This window comes from Lynx rufus, unplaced genomic scaffold (assembly GCF_022079265.1).
Source record: "Lynx rufus isolate CCGP_SWC_20201006 ecotype Redwood Valley unplaced genomic scaffold, mLynRuf1.p SCAF_6, whole genome shotgun sequence".
Classification (NCBI taxonomy): domain Eukaryota; kingdom Metazoa; phylum Chordata; class Mammalia; order Carnivora; family Felidae; genus Lynx; species Lynx rufus.
In genome coordinates this window covers 134,574,137-134,592,734 of record NW_025814878.1, presented here as the reverse complement: position 1 = coordinate 134,592,734, position 18,598 = coordinate 134,574,137, and the positions used below count along the sequence as shown (strand labels likewise).

The following is an 18,598-nucleotide window of genomic DNA, read 5'->3' as shown; positions in this document are numbered from 1 at the left end:
GCTTTCTGCTCACTGAAAATGTTACATGTAAACCATGGCCATGGGTGCTAGTTGGAAGGAGAAGCTGTTCTAACCTTTATGACAAAATTAGAAACGATCGATGCAACAGAAGTTTTTAAAAATTATATTTAATACAAGTGAATAGATTAGAAGATCTGAAATGTTATAAAGCAATATACACAATGAATAAATAATTTGCACAGGAGAGTCATGTCTACATTACATAACACTGTCTAGTATGGGAATACTTAAAGTAAATCCAGTGATAATGGAGAAAGTCCATAAAAATGCTAACCTGTCTTCCCTTGTATGAAATTGTTCAAGTATAAAAATCCAATACAGTGTAAAATAGTATTCAATTTAGTTTAAGAATAAAAATTGCAAGTATTGCAGTTTTGGAAGAAAAAAGTAAAGCAGCATTTAAAAACTACATAAACTACAGAAGAATAGTGTTAAACTAATGAAGTACCAATAAATGAGATCTACACGAGCAAAAATTAAGAGAAGGAAGCATGAAACTAGCAATATATCTGCTTTAAAATAAAACCTAAAAACTAAAATAAATTAAAATGTGTTAATGTCAGAGTACTCTCTTATACAGTGCACATACGAATTTAAATAAATCCAAGTCAACATCTTTAGCTGAATAGGTTAATATTTAATATGCTACATCTAGACCTACTAAATAATTTATGCCATGAGATGAATACATAATTTTACAGTGTCACATCTAAAGTTCCTTTCTTTAGAGTGCAGCATAGTAAAACTTAAAAATAAATATCTTAAATAGCGTTACTATTAAGGCACAGTATAAACCACATTATCGGTAACCTTTGAAGAACTATCATCTCAGTAACCTTGTTGTTTCGTGTACTGTGTTCACTAATAAATAGTTTTAAATATGACTCTGAAATAGATACTAAAAAGTGTAAAATTATTTAAAAAGGGGGAGGGGGTAGGAAATACGTGTCCTTAAGACAGTTCTTAAGGGTTTGGAGTCTGCAAACTTTGCCTGCCTTTAATCGTAAGCCACGAGTCAACACAATAAATAGAAAGAGAAGGCTGTTGTAGTAAAAGCCTGATCCTATTTCAGAATCAGAACTGCTGACACCAGCAGATACAAGTTTCCCAAAATTGAAACAGGATGGGGAGAGGGATTAGAATGTGACAAGCTCATCAAACAAGCACAAGTGATGTGTTCTTTCCAGAACTGTGTGTGTTATTGATTGTCTGTACAGCTGCTGCACCCATTAATTCCACATCACTTGCCCCACAGTCCCGCTCATCCACAGGATAGATGAGAAAATAGCTTTGGTGCCTGTCCACCATTTCACCCACTGCCACGCTCCTAGGTTGATTGTTCGATGCCCATGTTTTGAGACGGTAAGAACGTTATCTTCTTACCTGAAGAAGTTCTAGAGGCCCTCGTGACCGCTAAAAATGACAATCAGTGCGTTCACCGTTTTTGTGGTGTGTGTGTGTGTGTGTGTGTGTGTGTGTTTGAAATCTGCTCTTAAAGGTAATTCAAGCTACATATTGCTCACTCTGCATTCCCTGGTTCGACTAGATTCAAATAGCATCTCCTAAACTTGTAAAAGGCAGTTTGCTTCCCTGATACTATAAAAAGAGCAAAAAAATAAAAAATCCCGTTAGAAAAAGTGAAGTTCCATTGTTTTGCCCCTGCCACCGTCGCGTCGTCGCGGCCTTTCCTTTCCTCAGGCTCTTTGGGATCGATTTCCAAAACTGCGCCCACTCCCCTCTCTCTCTCAACTACGACACTTACTGGAGTAGGAAAAAAAAAAAAAAAAGAGGAGGAGGAGGAGGAGGAGGAAGAGGAGGAGGAGGATTCTGTTTCACAATAGCATAGCGCTTTTTTTGTTTTTTGTTTTTGTTTTGTTTTTCTTAAAGCTGGTAAGTCAACGTGAACTCGCCTTACCTACTACACGTCGGGCAACTGTGTGTGGGGGGGAGGGGACGCGAGGCGACCGCGACCAAGCGGCCGCGCTACTGCATGCGGTCGGTCTGCAGCTGCTGCGGCTGGTACTGGCCGAAGGCGGCGGCGGCGGCCGCGGCGGCGGCGGCGGCGGCGGCCGTGCCGGGGGCGGCGGCGGTGATTGGCTGCTGCACGGCGTAGCCGTAGCCCCCGGCGGTGACGTAGCCCGCGGCGGCCGGCGACGCCGCGTACGGGTACTGGTCGTAGGCGGCGGCGGCGGCGGCGGCGGCGGCGGCCGCCGAGTACTGGGCGTACGCGGCGCCCGTGTAGTCGATGTAGGGGGTGGTGGAGGCGGCGGCCGCGGTGGGCTGCACGTGCGGGATGACCACGCCGGGCTGCACGAAAGCCTGCGGGTACACGTAGTGGGCGGGGATCCTGCGGAGAAACGGGACACCGAGTCAGGCGCCGCTCGCGTCCCGCCCGCCAGCGCGGCTCGTTCAGAGATCAGACAGACTCCGATTTAGTGGTTATTACGAGCATAGGGTTGCCACAATATCTCCTTTCCAGTGGTCGGGGCGGAGCGCTCGGGCGGTAGCCCGGAGGCGCGGAGCGCCCCGAGAGGACTTGAGCGACAAAAATCGGATGACACCCCTCCCTGCTGCCAAGTTTGAGTTATGATCGTTTCGAGGGCCAATACTTCGATCATTCGGCAGAAGTTTGCAGACTAAATCGAGGTTCATGAGGGCTTACGCACATGAGAGGTATTTAACACCTGCTAAATTGAGGAAGGCTTTGGAGAATTTTGTGATCGGTTCATAAGACTGCGTAGCAAATAGGAAAATTCTCAGCTGTGAATATAGGACTCCAGAGGTAGTCTGTGATCGTCCAATTCCGTAGGTGGAGGGGCGGGGGGGGGGTTGGCCGAGTTCCCCACATTAAATTTCCACAAAATCCACATGTTTATTATCATGGCAACCCTACTTGAAATTGCTATGCAGACTCAGCACACATTAATCTCTCTGCAACCTCAGTCACCCTTATTAAAAATAATAATGATAAAAGAAGCAGGCGACAAAAATAAAAAAAAAAAGGAGTTTAAAAGTTCACAAGTGTGGTAAACACAGCAGAATCACACTTCTCAAACGAACTGTAGTGCAGCTCACTCTATCACAAGAGGCTGTTGTGGGAAGCTACAGAAATGCTATTAACATTCACGGCAGTGATTCCCAAAGAGATGTGCAGCACGCTTTTTGCCTTTCTTTCTCTCTTTCTCTCCGTAAAATTCATAAGGACACAAGGGTCAATCAAACCTGTTTGACTATCAGGCACCTGAAGGTCAGCCAGCTTGTTTATCTCTATGCAAGACAGACAGAAGGGGTTTTGGGGAAATGATGAGGTTGAGGGAAAAGGTAGGAATAGGGAAACACAACTAAATAGTTCCAAAATTCATACAAACTTAAAAGGTTCACATAATAAAATGAGTAAGGAAATATTTGTTTGTGTGCAAATACTCGTTTCATCTTCCAAATCAACCAATAGATTGGCGTATTTGTTTTACATCTGCCCCTACTCATACATAGTTGATCCGAATCAATTGTATTATGTATTATCCTGTAAAAGTTCAAGAAACAAAATCAAGTCCCTTTAAAAATTATACGTTCAGAGATCACATCAAGACACACTCCCAACGATCTTACTTAAAAGTTAATTTGGTTAAAAAAAATAAATCACAAGAGGTATTTAAAAAAACACCATGCATTTCAGCTCTCACTCTTGCGATTCATTACTGCCCCTTTCAAATGCTACCATGAATATCTGATTTATTTTCATCTTTCTTTAAAGCAATCTCCATCAAAACCCCCTATATTTCTAAAAATATGACACTATGATGCCATCTGGTTGTGGGCAAAGCCAACTTACAGGAAGTACAAGCAACAGTTAACAATCTTTAAAGAATTTTAAAGAACTCAACGCCGAAAACTTCACATCGAGATTTTCGAAAACAGACTTTGCTTTGCCTTTTCGGAGTTTTACTGAAAGTACTTATTAACGAACATCCATGGAAAAGATGAATTTATCGCAGAGGGTGGTGAACTCTGACCCCAATGATAAAAATACACTCAATTTTACTAGACTCGCAGCTCTTTCCCAGTGCCAGGAGAAACGACGTCATCAAGTGTTTCTGAGGACACTTAGACATGTTCTTAATTGCTTGTCAGAAACCAGACGCACGGTCATGCACATACTCAAAACTTGCCTGTAGGTCAGGTGACTGGCTCCCTCACAGCGACAGGTGTGGCTTTATGAAACCCTGTCCTTGGAGGCCTCCGTGTCCACAATGTGCAGACACGGCTAAGAGAGCCTACCCTCTCATGCCAGTTTACATGTGGTGATGGACAGCAGGGGCTGTGGCAGGGCTATTTTTGATCCTGTCATGCGACAAGGGTTTCCAGCGGGTAAAATGTCTTTATAAGGCCAAAGTAAAACATCTATCAGCAGCAGAGGCCAGCCAGTATGAACCTCACTGATACTGAAACATTAACCCCTGTACTCCCAAAGCTCTGAGGACAACATGATGGTGACCAGGGTCCTATCTTTGAATGAAGGTGGTGACGGAAAATAAGTTTAGCCTACAAACAGGCAAGATAAAAATGTGCGTGCGTGCGCGTGTGTGTTTAGAATGCACTAAAGATAAGCAGCGTTTCCTACGGGACTCTTGTCTCTGCACTGATTTCACATTAATAGCTTTCATTTGATAGTGCCAACCAATGAGAGTGTAGAGTTCCCAGGACTATCAGAATCCAACATGAAGTCTGGCAAGGGTTAGGAATATGTCTGGAAGGCACACCAAACCCCAGAATCGTTAGAGGCTTAGGAGAAGGAGAACCCAGAAGACCACGGAGAGCCTAAAATATCTCAATTCAGGAAGGAAAGCAGGAAAGGACTGAAGGGAAAGGTGATGCTTCTGAAAAGGATCTTGCATTAGGAGGGCTTTTGTTAGTCTGAGGAGCCCACGAAGGTGATCTGGGAGTCTCTCCCCCAATTAGATATCTACCGGTGTCCGTTCCCTCAATCAGTTGTACCGTGTGCGTCCCTAGCTAAGGTTAGGAAAGCACAAGGGCAAGGCAGATACCTCGGGCAATTTCCAAAGAAAATGGACTACATCATTCCTTCTTTTTCAGGTCCCTCTGACATCTCTTCGTGACTTTGGACATCCTAACTGGTTTCGTCTTCCAATCTATCACCAGACTGCTGGCACAGTCTTCATTTCATTCACTTGTCCATAGGACTCGGTGGCCCCTAAGGTCATACCAAACTAACTGCAAATTTCTGAAACGTTGGCATGCTAGGCTTTTCATGCTTCTGGCTCCAAATTATTTCTTCCAGTATTTCTTTCCACCTTTCCTTGGATCCAGGTCAGCTGAGCTCCTCAGTGCTCCTTGGACAAGCCCCACGTTTCTAGATCCTCACCTTTGCTCACGCTGTCCCTTTGCTGGGGATGCCAATCGTCACTGCCATCTCCACCTGTTGAAATCCAAGTCCTATCCACCCTAGCTCTAGCACTCACCAGCTATGGAGCCTTCGGGGATTTGTTTCACTTTCTAGTCTCACTTTTCTCAAACGTGAAATGAATCTAGTATTTCTAACCGTGAACTGCCGTGCATGAAATAACATTATCTACGCAAAGAGCCTAACAATGGTGAAAAAAGTGGGCACTCAATACAAGAGTACCGAATCCTCCACCATCCTTCCACATCTAGGTCAACTTCCACCTTTACCATGAAGACTTCTTGGGTCCCACTAACCTGCTGTCTCTCCTCCCTGTCTGAAGCCACAACCCTTCTGGGGGTTTCTCAAGTTTTCTTACCAGAGTACAAGGGAGAATGGAACTGTGTCTTTTTTGGCTATAGCTTGACGCAGAGGAAAGAACACCGCTTTTGAGGGAGGTCAGGGAAACCATGATTCTGAACCTGGAAACCAGACTCTGTGACTTACTAGCCCTGTGGGAAGTTAATTAACGTCTCTGTATCACAGTTTCTTCACCCATGGAAAGGCCATTTGAACAGGCTGACACGAACAGCCTGCATCAAATAAGTATTGAGAATTCTATTATATGACTTACGTAAATCTTTTATTAGAACTGGGTCGTACAGCAGATGTTCACTTAATGGTACTGTCTCCCCTGCCCCCCTTACTGGACAGTATAGTCTCTGGTACAGTGTTCACACGACTGGCCTAAAACTCAGCACTTAAAGGTACACTGAGTAAATGTTTAAGGGTATTTCAACCTGATCTAACCTAGCCTAGAATTTTCTTTTTTTAAGTTTATTTATGTTGAGAAAAAGAGCACGAGCAGGGGAGTGGCAGGGAGAGTGAGAGAGAATCCCAAGCGAGCTCTGCACCGTCAGCGTGGAGCTTGATGTGGAGGTCAAACTCGCAAATCGCGAGATCATGACCTGAGTGGAAACCAAGAGTCGGGCACTTAACTGACTGAGCCACCCAGGCGCCCCTACCCTAGAATTTTCTACTCACAGACCCATAATCTTTCCTTTCTTATCTTTAATAAGAAAACGCTTCTTTCAAACAGAAAAAAATATATAAGATATTGTTTAGCAAATGTACACGTCTCTACACATCTGCCCACTCTGTCACATCAGAAATTCTTTCAAGCCAAGGTTTTCGCTTGAAAAGCCCAGAGTAATCTGGGGGCCATTTAAGGACCACATAAAGAAAAATAGTTCAGATGCTAGAATTTCAAACAAGGAAGATTAAAAATTCTCAAGCTTCTTTCCAGGCCTAAAATAAGAACATGTGGCATTCAAACAGAATTTAGAATGACCAGGTGTGATTTGTTGGGTACAGGCTCTGGGAACTAGAGCGGTGTTAAGAACCCTTTAAAACAGAAAAGAGAGGACTCACTTGGTCCACCTGGTGGAATGCTATCTATTTCTAATAAGAATCTCAAGTTCAAACAATTTATGCAAACAGTAATAATCACCATCCTTTATAAAGACAGCTTCATATTAGCAGGGATGAAAAACAAAACATCACTATCAAAGCATGCCTGACTTAAACTTTCCATAGGACATTTTATTCTGGTTGCTCTTATTTTTCTCACACTACTTTCTTTCTCAAGGATCTATGCAGACTACCACAGCCAGTCCAAATTTCTAGGTCTGGCTCCCAAGACCCTCCATCAATGGTCTGGTTTCTCCACGCACTAAATCTTTTCTCTTCTGTCCCTGTGCTTATGCTCGCTTCATCCTATACCCCTCAGGCTTGTCCCTTCTTCCTCTTACCTGTCCAGGACATACCCACTGGTCCGAGACTAGGTCAAGTCCCATGAAGCCTTGTCCAACCCCTCCAATTCACCTGTTTTCTTGCTATTCTGAATTCCTTTTGTCCTTAAAACAATGCCAAGTAATTTAGCAATTAATAGTTCTTGATTGGCTTGTGTTAGTTTTGCTTCCCAAACTACAGTCTCCCTGTTTTGTATCACCCACTTGGCACAGGAAAAACACAACAACATGCTAATACCTGTTGATGATTTAGCTATATAACTGTGTCGAGAATCTTATTATGAGATCATGACTCAGTTCATCATCACTTCTTAATATGTATGTTCTCCTCCCCAATCCCACCTTACACAAGGTCTAGACCAATGAAGGGGAGAACCCACAGAAGCAGCTGGACCCATCAACCCACAATGCGTTGTCAGTGTCCAGGATGGTTGGGATGAGGCATCTGATAAAAAGCTATGGATATATGAAGGCCCTTTCTCATCATAATGGAAATAATACTCTTCCTCAGTTTAAAAAAGTAACGGTGGTAAGGTGAAGTATCCATATGTTAAAGGGAGGGTTATAAGAAGGTGGTCATGGAAAATATAACTTGACCTTTCCAAGTCAAATGATGATTACTTGTCCTGGGCTACTCTTGGAGACACATGTGGTAGAACTCTATCTATGTAGATGGAATCTGACCTTCCAGGTTACACATATAGATACTTAGGTGCTAAGCCAGAGAAGAAACTATAGCTGAGGATAAAATACTCCTTGAACAGTTAGAATATTTAAAAAGGAAGTTGAAGTCTGGGGCACTAGAGTCCCAGCAGTGTCCCTCAGGTAGAATATAGCCAACACAGACTCTACGTGGTCTGCCTACATCTAGGTGGTGGGGGGGGGGGGGGTCACCCGCTTAATGATGTCTGAATGGAAGGGAAATAAGGGAGCTCGGATGAGAACAGCTGGAAACCCCAGAGCCCAGAGAGACAACACAAATATGAGCAGCCTGTTCAACTGAGTTAGGGTCCGAAAGGTGAAAAGTGAGTGCTGCGTGACTCAAAAAAACTGGCTAGTGTCCGTGAAACCTGATGAGTGTTGCTGAACCTTTAAATTAGAAGGCCTAAAAGTGGATACACATTGCAAAAGAAAGAACCCCATTCCCAGAAAACTCCCCAGTAAAACAGAAACTTAGGACATGCAAGCGATGAATCTGTATTCTTACAGAGGGAAATCACACAATTTAGCACTCACTACAAAAATATGGTTAAGTGGAAGTCACAGGCTATAGCTTAAAAGCAAGAAAAAAAAAAAGGCCCTTTGCTTCCCATGGCAAAGTCAAAAGTCAACACTCCTCAACACCACCACCAAAATCAAAACCACAAAGAGCCCCTTCCCCGAGGAAAAGAAAACACTTTCACTACAGCTCTTTTCAATTAAGTAAAAAGCACACAGTTTAGCTATCAACACTTCATTACTGTAATAAATAAAATACAGCACACGGAGGTCTATTGACTATTGTGAAAAAGAAAACACCAACACCAACATCCATGCATCGTTAATCACCATCTGAGCTTGTGTGTCTGAGTCTACTGGTTACAGAGTTTAATTCCAAACAGAACTATTCCACCTTTTATCATCGTATCCTTCTGATCAGTTAGCTTAACTGTGTACGAGCCCTGTCAGGTTAGAAAGAGATAAATCAAATTGAGTCAAGTTGAACAGCAGTAACAGTGCCGGGACACAATCGTCTCGTACACAAGTCATACCTGGTACTTTTGTTTTGTTTTGTTAATCATAAGCTCAAAATTTGTCTGGTTGGGAGGCTGCGTACTTGGTCAGTAACTTGACTCATCTAAAAATATATTATCAGCATCAAAAATATACAAACATATATAAATAGTATCACAAGGAACGTTCTGTGACATGATGGTCTTGTCTGTATATAACAAAGAGGCAGGTTAACCAATGATAGCTATCAAAACTTAGGAGGGCCGGATTCATGGACTTACCCAAAAGGTCTTTGTATAAGGGCTGGATGAAGTTGTTGAACACCAAAGGCAAAACCTAACAATAAAACAGACCACATTCTCGATTTGTGCATGGTTAGGCATTTATTCCTCCTACATATAAAATGCAATCACAACTTTCACTTAGAAAAGATAACCATTCTTTGGATACTTTACAGAAAAGTACAGTATATATATATAACTTATAAACATATATATACATATATATATGTCCTTTTTAGTAATGTTATCATTGATCCCCCCCCCCCGCCAAATTTTAATAGGCTACAAGTGGACACTAAAAATTATCTGCAAAGTTTAGTTGACAATCATACAGTAAGACCTTAGAAAATTAGACCAGGGAAAAATTCTTGTGGAATGAAACCAGACACAAGAGGACTTGATAATGAAGTTATAAGTCACAAATATTCCTGCAATTCTGAATCATGATCCGTAAAAAGTCTAATTTAGAACATGCTGGACAATGCTTTGGAAGATTACAGATTTTACGGATTATGGTATTAAAAATTCCCCCAAACCAAGTCTCCTTTTCTGGATAGCACACACGCAGACAAACACGTGTTTTTGAATGTTCACAGATATTGGCACATGCACTCACTTTCTTGACAATCTCATTTCCTAGCAAATCCATTTGCATGAAAGTGTCAACCTCTTTCCAAAATTTCAGATGGAAAGATTTGAGTGAAGAGAACAAGATATAATGAAACAAAGTTGCTTACCCAAGAAAAAGATTACCATTTGGTCAATAGTTCGGCTCTTAATTATGTGTGCTAAGGCAAAGGGCAGTGTTGTAAATAATCCAAAAGGTCAAATTTTCACATGGACAAAAGCCTGCTTGCCCACTGATAGCTGCTAGCTGCGTGACGTTGGAATAAAACACTTCCCATCTCTAAGTGTCAGCGTCTTTATCTGCAACACGAGGGTCCAGAAGTACATGACATTTCCCCATTTTTTAAAATTACTAATAGTCTGTGATTTTATGTGAGAGGGTGAGACACCACCCTCACCCCTATGCTTCTCTTGGGTCAGTGCTTTGGGTTGGATCTCCCACTCTGGGCACAGGTCAACCGGTGGTAGGAGAGACAACACTAAGCAGGGAAGGATAACCTGCTGGAGTTGCCATATTTGGCCCCCACGATCCACACGCGAATTATCTACAAGTGGCTGAAAACTGGAAAATAGAGTCCACGGACTGACTGTATGTCATACCTGAAACAGAGGAGTCAAGCCTGAGTCTGGGTGGGTACAAACTGCTTAGACCCCCAAGATTCATGTTTGCACAACGTATGTTTCCTTCAAGAGCTGTTTACGACTCTCATTTAATGTCTTGGTACAATACCTAGCCACGGTTCCACTTTACTGAACACACCGGCCACGTCTTCATTCTATTCAGAAGTGGGTGTCCCAAGTTGGGGGGAGAAGGGGAGGAGGGGAGGAAGGACATCTCTCACCTGGTTGCATGATCCTTGGTTTTGCTCCCAAATATGCCAGATTCACATTGGCCTTCCTGCCATCAATGATGGGGTTGGGATCCTTGCAAGCTCTTTCCGCAGCAGCTCGGTCAGCCATGGTGACCTTAGCAACATACACACACAGACACACATACAAAGCCTTAAATCAACCCCTGAAGGAAACCAATAGTCACGATGGAGAAGTCATTCATGATAAAACTAAGGGGGTTCTTAAACTTTCTTTTCTTTCTTTTGTTGGAATTTACTCCTTGATCCCCCGTCAAAGAAAAAAAAAGAAAGAAAGAAAAAAAAAACAGAAAAGAAGAATGAAAAGAAAACAGGAAGGAAGAAACAAGCCCCTCTCCACACCCCCAAGGGTGCTAGCAGGGCCTAGCAGGGAGTCGGAAGCCTGAATTCCATCTTAGAACTCTCGATCCTCCCTCCCTCCCTCAACCGCCCCCCACCCCGCCCAGGTCCCTACCCAGCCTAGGAGGCACTGTTTGCTTTAAAGAAAGTCCAGAGTCACATCCGCCGGGTGCTCCCAACCACCAGCAAGCACTCCTTAACGACAATAGCTATTGTCCTACTCTGGAGCTCCCAGCTCTCCGGCAGCTGAATTTGCACGCTTAAATCCCCAGGGGGCTTAATATGCTCTCTTTCAGTTCAGCAAAGAGCCACAGGATCATCGTTTTAAAGAACCCATCTTTGCATTTTAAAAAAAGTATGTGTGTGTGGTGGTGGTGGGGGGGGGATGGCATCAGGAGTAGAGCCCTAGACCTCATGGGGTGTCCCCTCCCCGCCCCAACCGGAACGCCTGAAGACACACGCATTTTTACAAAGCAACAGCGCGCTTAACGCCCGGCCTCCAACCCGGGAGGGCGATTCCGAGGGGCTGCGGCCCCTCCCTCCCAACCCCGCGCACCCGCAAACCCAGCACTGGTTAGTTCTCTCCTTCCACCCCCGCTCCGCCCGTCCCCTGACACCGCGGGGCGCTGGATCCCCTCGGAACCCCGCGAGGCAGGAGCCGGCCCTCCCTCCCCCGGCAACGCCGCGCGCAAACTTTCAGTTCAGCCGGGGGCAAAGGGGCAGCGCCGCCCGCGTCCGCGGGGTTCCTCGCGTTGTCACGCCGACCCCCCCCGACCCCCCGCTGCGAACCCCGACCCCCGAGGCCCTGCGCCGCCCAGAGCCTCTCCTCCCCCGCGGTCCTCGGTTTCCCCGCCGGGCTCTGGGTCGCCCCCACGTCTCCCTCCCCCACCTCCCCCCAGCCCCCAGCCGCGCAACTTACAAATCCGTAGCCCCGGGACTTGCCCGTCTGCCGGTCGGTGATGACCACCGCCTCCTCGATCTCGCCGAAGACCTCGAAGTACTTGCGCAGGCTGGCGTCGGTGGTGTGGTAGGGCAGCCCCCCGACGAAGATCTTGGTGTACGTCGTGTCCTTCTGGGTCGTGTGCATCTTCGCGCCCGCCCCGCGGCTCGGGCTCCGGCTGCGGCTGCGGCTGCGGCTCGGGCAGCGGCTGCGCCTCCTCCTCCTGCTCCGCGTCTCCCGCACCCTTTCGCGGCCGCCGGGGGCCGAGGGCGCGCCCGGGGGCGAGGGCGGCGGCGCGGCGGGGGCGAGCGGCCGGGGGCGGCCGAGGGCGCGGGGCGCGCGGCTTCCGAAGTCGCCAGCAGCCCCGGAGACTTGACTTCGCTCTCTCCTCCCGCCCCCCCTGCCGGTCGCCGTACAAATTCTCCGGATCGTCCGGGTTAGGATCCCGTTCTATAGAATGTGCAAGCGGTTTCCACTCACCCGGCTGGGAGGCCAAAAACGAAAAGGAGAGGGTGGTCCTCGAGCGAAGAAGCGGGTGCGTTTAGAGGTAGATTTTTTTTTTTTTTTCCTTCTTGGAAATTAGGTAGGTGTCTTGGGTGGGGCGTGGGTAGGGTCGGCGGAGAGCGCGTCCGGGCGCGGAGGTGGGCGGGCGGGGGGCGCGGCGGCGGGGCCAGGGGTGGGGGAGTCCGCGCCGCTCGGGGCTCCGGTGGTGTCCCTCCCGCCGCGGAAGCTGGAAGACGAGTGGCGAGGACGGCTCTCCACCTCTCTGCTCCCTTCCCCCGCGGGCCGGGGGTCGGCGCCCGGCTGGGGAGGGGGCGGGCCGGACGCCTGCGATTGGCCGCGGCCGCACCTGGGGTGCCCGGCGCCGCCGCCCCCCAGCTGTTGGGAACAGCTGCTTCTCTCCCGGCGCGGCGCTGGGCCGCGGGGCTCGCGCTCTCGAGCCGGCGCTGGGGCAGGGCTGGGGACGGCCGGAGGCGGCCTTGCTCTCGGCGTCGCCTGCTCCAACCCGTCAAAGTCCTGGGGACTCGGCGCCGTCCTAGCGGGGACCCGGGGCGCGCAGACTGCGTCCGAGGAGGCAGCTGCGTCGCGTTCCAAAACGACGACGCGAGCTCTGTGCGCTCGACCGCGGTGGCGGGGCCGGCGACCTGGACGGAAGCGCTGGGGGCCCGGAGGCCTGGGGCGGTGCGTGGAGAGGCCGGTTCCCTCCCCGGCGCGGGGGGCCGGCGAGCTTGGCCAACGACGCCCGAGTCTGATACTCTGGGGTCTCAGGGTCCCCAACCTGCCTTGACCCGGAAGAGCCAGTGCTGGGGAGAACTAGCGAGGCAGAGCCAGAGGGGAAACAAAAAACAACAAAACAAAACAAAACAAAACACCAACAAAAACAGAACAGGTCTAGTGTTTGGGTGTGCTGGAAAGAACCACAGCTTTAATTGCTCACGGCCCGGCCAAGCTAGGTAACCGTAGACACCACCTTCTATTTCAGAGGACCATAAATTAGTACTTTAGCCCTTACAGTGATCGAATTTGTGTTTCCTCCCTACTTATTCCCCCCTAACTATTTGGGGAGATTGGTACAGATTTCTCATTGTAAATCCTCTCTCTTTTTTTCTTTTCCCTAAACAAAGGATTAATCTTATTTCCTTCTGTTTGAATTGCCAGAATGTTTAGTGACTTGACCTCAGCTGTTTTATCAGGATGCACTGTAACTGTAAAAGGTGTAATTTTTGAAATCGACTTGTTACATAACCACTGGTTTCTACCAGCAGACCTTTAAAGCATTTGTAGAAAATACAGACTTCAGAACAACCTGTGTGTGTGTGTGTGTGTGTATAATATTATTATTCTAATATTATATATATTTTTCAATATCAGCTTTTTGCAACTTCTTTTTTATCAAGAGCACATTCAATTAAGCATAAAATCCTTGTCATAGTTGAGGTTTGGATGAAGGTATTTCATGTGAGCAGGATGTTTCATCCACCACGGTTTGGAACATGATTTGCTTTTAAGTCATTTCTGTCTACCAGGAGTGTCTGAGAAAGTCCATACATAAGTTGCCCCTGGGCTGTACCATTTATTCCCTTTAAAGCAGGTCAGTATGTTAACCTATTAGGGAAACACATACTTCTGTTTCTCTTTCCAGGGCACCTTTGCAGTCAGTCCAAAAGGATGAGATACACTGCATTTGCCGAAGCTAACAGGAAGGCAAATATCCTGGTGCTTTTCACCTTGTCGAATTCTGCAGGAAGTTGGCCTCTTGAGGTCATGAGTTTCTTTAAGTGTGAACCCCCAGTGGGTGATGTGGAGAAATAAGAAATCTACAGTTGTTTTTTTTTTTGAAAAATGTTTTAAAAATCCAGTTGAAGAAAAATAAGGTATTTTACAGGCATATGAGAGCCAGAAAGGGAAGTTGTAAATAGTATCCTTTCCTCATTGCTTAAGTAAAGTACAAGTTTAAAAGGGACTCTGTTACTGGTATGATGAAAGGTAATTTTTACAAGTTAGAAAAACAGGGGCGCCTGGGTGGCTCAGTTGGTTGAGCGACCGACTTCAGCTCGAGTCATGATCTCACAGCTTGTGAGTTCGAGCCCCGCATCGGGCTCTGTGCTGACAGCTCGGAGCCTGGATCCTGCTTCACATTCTGTGTCTCCCTCTCTCTCCGCCCCTCCCCTGCTCACACTCTGTTTCTCTCTCTCCAAAAGAAATAAACATTAAAAATTTTTAAACAAAAAAAACATTAAAAGTTAGAAAAACAAAGCGGGCCATGAGACAAAGGAGGCGTGTTCTTTAACAGTTAACTTCCATCTTGCAGGGTCACTGAAGAATTGCTTGTACTTAGATGAGGCTCAGGCAAAACCCTCTGTGAGAGGGGAAGCTACTGACAGAAGGCTGAAAGGGAGGGGTGACTTCGGCTGTCTCAACTCTCGTCGTACCTAGATGAGGAGCCCACCACCGCAGAGGGGACTGTGATCATATCAGAGATGGAAGGTGTCTGGGATATAGCCAGCAGCTTGGATGTTCACTAAGTAAAGTAGTGAGACCTACAAGGCAATTCTGATCCCACGTTGGGATCGCTGTGTCATAGGACTCCACTTCTGGAAATAAGACGCTTCCCTGCCATGGTCCCAGAGAAAAAAAATGCAGCCTCCCTTCCCACATCCCGTGCAGCCCCTGACTGGTGTGCTTGTAGTTTTTTCAATCGAGCCGTACATATTTGATAGCTCGGCTTGAAACTTTGTTTGTTCTGTATCATGCCTCAGTATTCCTGATTTTGAATTGCACAGATCATTAAAACATTACTGATCATCTGGTGTTACATGATTGACCGAGAACAAAGGTTAAGAAGAATAGATATTCCGGGGCTCCTGGGTGGTTCAGTCACTTGAGCATCTGCTGCGGCTCAGGTCAAGATCTGGAGGTTTTTGAGTTCGAGCCCCCCATCGGGCGCTGTGCTGACAGCTCTGAGCCTGGAGCCTGCTTTGGATTCTGTGTCTCCTTCTCTCTCTGCCCCTCCCCTGCTCGCCCTTTGTCTCTCTCTCTCTCTCTCTCTCTCAAAAATAAATAAACATAAAAAAAGAAGAATAGATATTCCTTATTTTCTAAACCTATTTAAACAGAAGCCATAATCCATACACAAGGCAGTCTGACAAAGCGCCAAGTGCCCCCCACACGCAGGCACTGTGCTCGGGCTGGGCATTATTGACACTGGGTTTTGTTTTAACATCTGCCCAAAGGTGGGCACGGCTACAAGGGCCAGAACCATTCTTGGGGGGATTTGTGAACCTGAGCCATCACACCGTGTAGCCTTGGGGTCATAAAGTCTTTCTGAATTCAGACCTTCAAGGTTATTAAGTACCAAATATTTCTGTACAATTACCCATTACAAAGTCAAGTTTGAAAAACAATGCTTGAGTAATCCTTTTGCTTTCTCAGCTGCTTTTGGCAGAGAATACTTGGATAGTCCAGACCTTGTGCAATATGATGTGTTCTTCTTTGGAAAGAAGGAACCATAAAATACTTTAAAAGTTATAAATAGGTTCCAAGCTTGTCATATCCAAATTAGTCCGTATGGATGGCCCCGAATCCTTGGTTCCTACTCCATGGCAAGATCGATATTATTTTATTACTTACAGTAAATGTGTCTGCTTCGTTCAGACTCTTTATTTGGCTGTTGAAGGACAGAACGACACGGACCAGTTTCGCATTCATTTACCTATTTTCTGCCCTCGCCCCCTTAAATTAATCATGGGAATCAACTCCAGGGCCAAGGCTTAGGAAGACTTTTGAGAAAACAGAGTAATATTTCATGAAGGTAGAGAAGCAGTGTTCTGGCTCATGAAGGCCCCTTGCCCCAAAGACAGCAATGCTCAGAGAGTTAAGTCTCCTGCATGTAGGATTGGTCTTCTGGATGTCACTGTGTTTCGTGCCAGTCAGTGAGATCCTCCAGAGTCCTACACATACAAACACTGAAGAAATATTGCTGAAGAGGGTTGGTATATTAAAGATATCTACCTGCGGGGCACCTGGGTGGCTCAGCCGGTTAAGCGTCCGACTTCGGCTCAGGTCACGATCTCGCGGTCCGTGAGTTCGAGCCCTGCGTCGGGCTCTGTGCTGACAGCTCAGAGCCTGGAGCCTGTTTCAGATTCTGTGTCTCCCTCTCTCTCTGTCCCTCCCCTGTTTATGCTCTGTCTCTCTCTGTCTCAAAAATAAATAAACGTTTAAAAAAAAAAAGATATCTACCTGCAAGCCTGATGGGGGGAAATATACAGTCTTGATCAGAACTGGCCACGAACAGTGTATTTAGGCCAGGCACTTGTTTTGTTTTGTTTTTGTTCTTAAAAAACAGATATATGGCTTCAATGACATGTTTTGTTTTGGCTGATTGGAAACGTTTACCTTCTTTTGAGAGTCTGTGTGAGCATCTGATGTAAAACCAATAGGTTTTCTGTCCTTTGGAGAAGCCCCATGATCAGCTGTATTTCTGTTTCTCTGGGTGGGTCGGTAATTTTCTCTTCATAACAGATAACAAATGTGGTAATAGGTTACGCTGCTATTTTAGTGTGCAGAAGAATTGGCAGTCAGAAACGTAGTCAGTTCAGCTCACATCCACCTCTGGGCAAATTCTATTCATGCTGCATTAAGCCACATCTAAGCTGGTAAGTAAAGTGAAATGGAAATTTGTAACTGTTATTCAGGCATTAAAGTCATAATGTCTCTTCTACATCAACATCCAGAAAACAGAAAGCAGGCTAGGGTTACCTGCAGAATGAGGGAAGGGCAAAAATCAAAGTGGGGGGTGGGGACAAAAGAGTTCACTGCCAACTTTGCCCTGCCCACAAACAGCCTCTCTCCGAAAGGAAGGGAGAGCATGCAAACATGTAAACCCACCGGGTGCTTCTCCACATTTTAAATTCAGAAAGTACTTTGGTTTTAAGTCTTTAAACAGTGAGCCTCGGAGCCGCCAAGTTATTTTTTACGGAGCGGATGATACTCTCCAAATGTATTGAATGACTCTCTCTTGATGACAGATTCATTCTAATGATGTTGCTTGTGTGCTCAGCAGAGGACACGGTGTGGTGGAAATAGCCCTGGATCCCAAGACAGGAGACCTAAGGCCCAGCCCAGACGGTCCTGGGCCACCTCCAAGTCCCTTGTATGATTCACTCCAGTAAAAAGTATGAAGGTGGTCAGAAAAACCTACGACAGTCTTCCCTGAGCAGACGTGTCCTAGAATGCAGGACGCTAGTCTGACCCTTGCTTTACACGTGTGTTTTAGAGTCACCTTGGATTTATGAGACAGCCCGACGTTAACACTCAGGTGTTATTTACTTTTTAATTTAAACTACTTGAGAGCATTTTGTAAGACTGATATTTTCTCTGCTAACAAAGGAAAGACACGTTCATGACAGAAAATTATAAAAACGCCTAGAGACATACAAAGAGGAAAATAAAAACCACCCACAGTTCTATTCAAAATAATGTAACATTTTAGAGTGACTAGTATGAGGTCATTCCTTGTACATAAATATCCACATATAAGTGAACAAACATGGGTTGCCCTTTACATTGTTTTACTGTGAGCTTTTTTCACCTAATAGTAAATGGTGAATATTTCCCCCTATAATTACTTTCTTCAATTCGTTTTCAATGCCTGAAAAGCATTTTATTGTGTAATGCTTCATGCTTTGTTTAAGCAATCCCCTTTGGTTGGGCATTTTTTTTTTTAATTTTTTTTTCAACGTTTATTTATTTTTGGGACAGAGAGAGACAGAGCATGAACGGGGGAGGGGCAGAGAGAGAGGGAGACACAGAATCGGAAACAGGCTCCAGGCTCTGAGCCATCAGCCCAGAGCCCGACGCGGGGCTCGAACTCACGGACCGCGAGATCGTGACCTGGCTGAAGTCGGACGCTTAACCGACTGCGCCACCCAGGCGCCCCCTTTTTTTTTTTTTTTTGGTTGGGCATTTATGTTGTTTCCAACTATCCCCTATAAAGGGCTCTGAAATTAACATCCTGTAGACAAATCTTTTTACACACGCTCTTTTAAATAAAGTTTATTTATTTTGAGAAAGAGAGAGCACAAGCAGGAGAGGGG

The 18,598-nt window shown here is 46.0% G+C and overlaps 1 protein-coding gene across 1 annotated transcript; it reads right to left on the bottom strand.

Moving 5' to 3' along the window:
• Positions 1–112: 112 nt before the first annotated feature.
• On the bottom strand, positions 113–12,290 carry RBM24 (RNA binding motif protein 24). The gene is made up of 4 exons (XM_047102854.1): positions 11,982–12,290; positions 10,697–10,820; positions 9,228–9,282; positions 113–2,368 (listed from the first exon to the last, which is right to left on the bottom strand). Exons 1-4 carry the CDS (start codon positions 12,147–12,149, stop codon positions 2,005–2,007), a joined length of 711 nt encoding a protein of 236 aa, XP_046958810.1. The 5' UTR covers positions 12,150–12,290; the 3' UTR covers positions 113–2,004.
• Between the last annotated feature and the right edge of the window lie 6,308 nt (positions 12,291–18,598).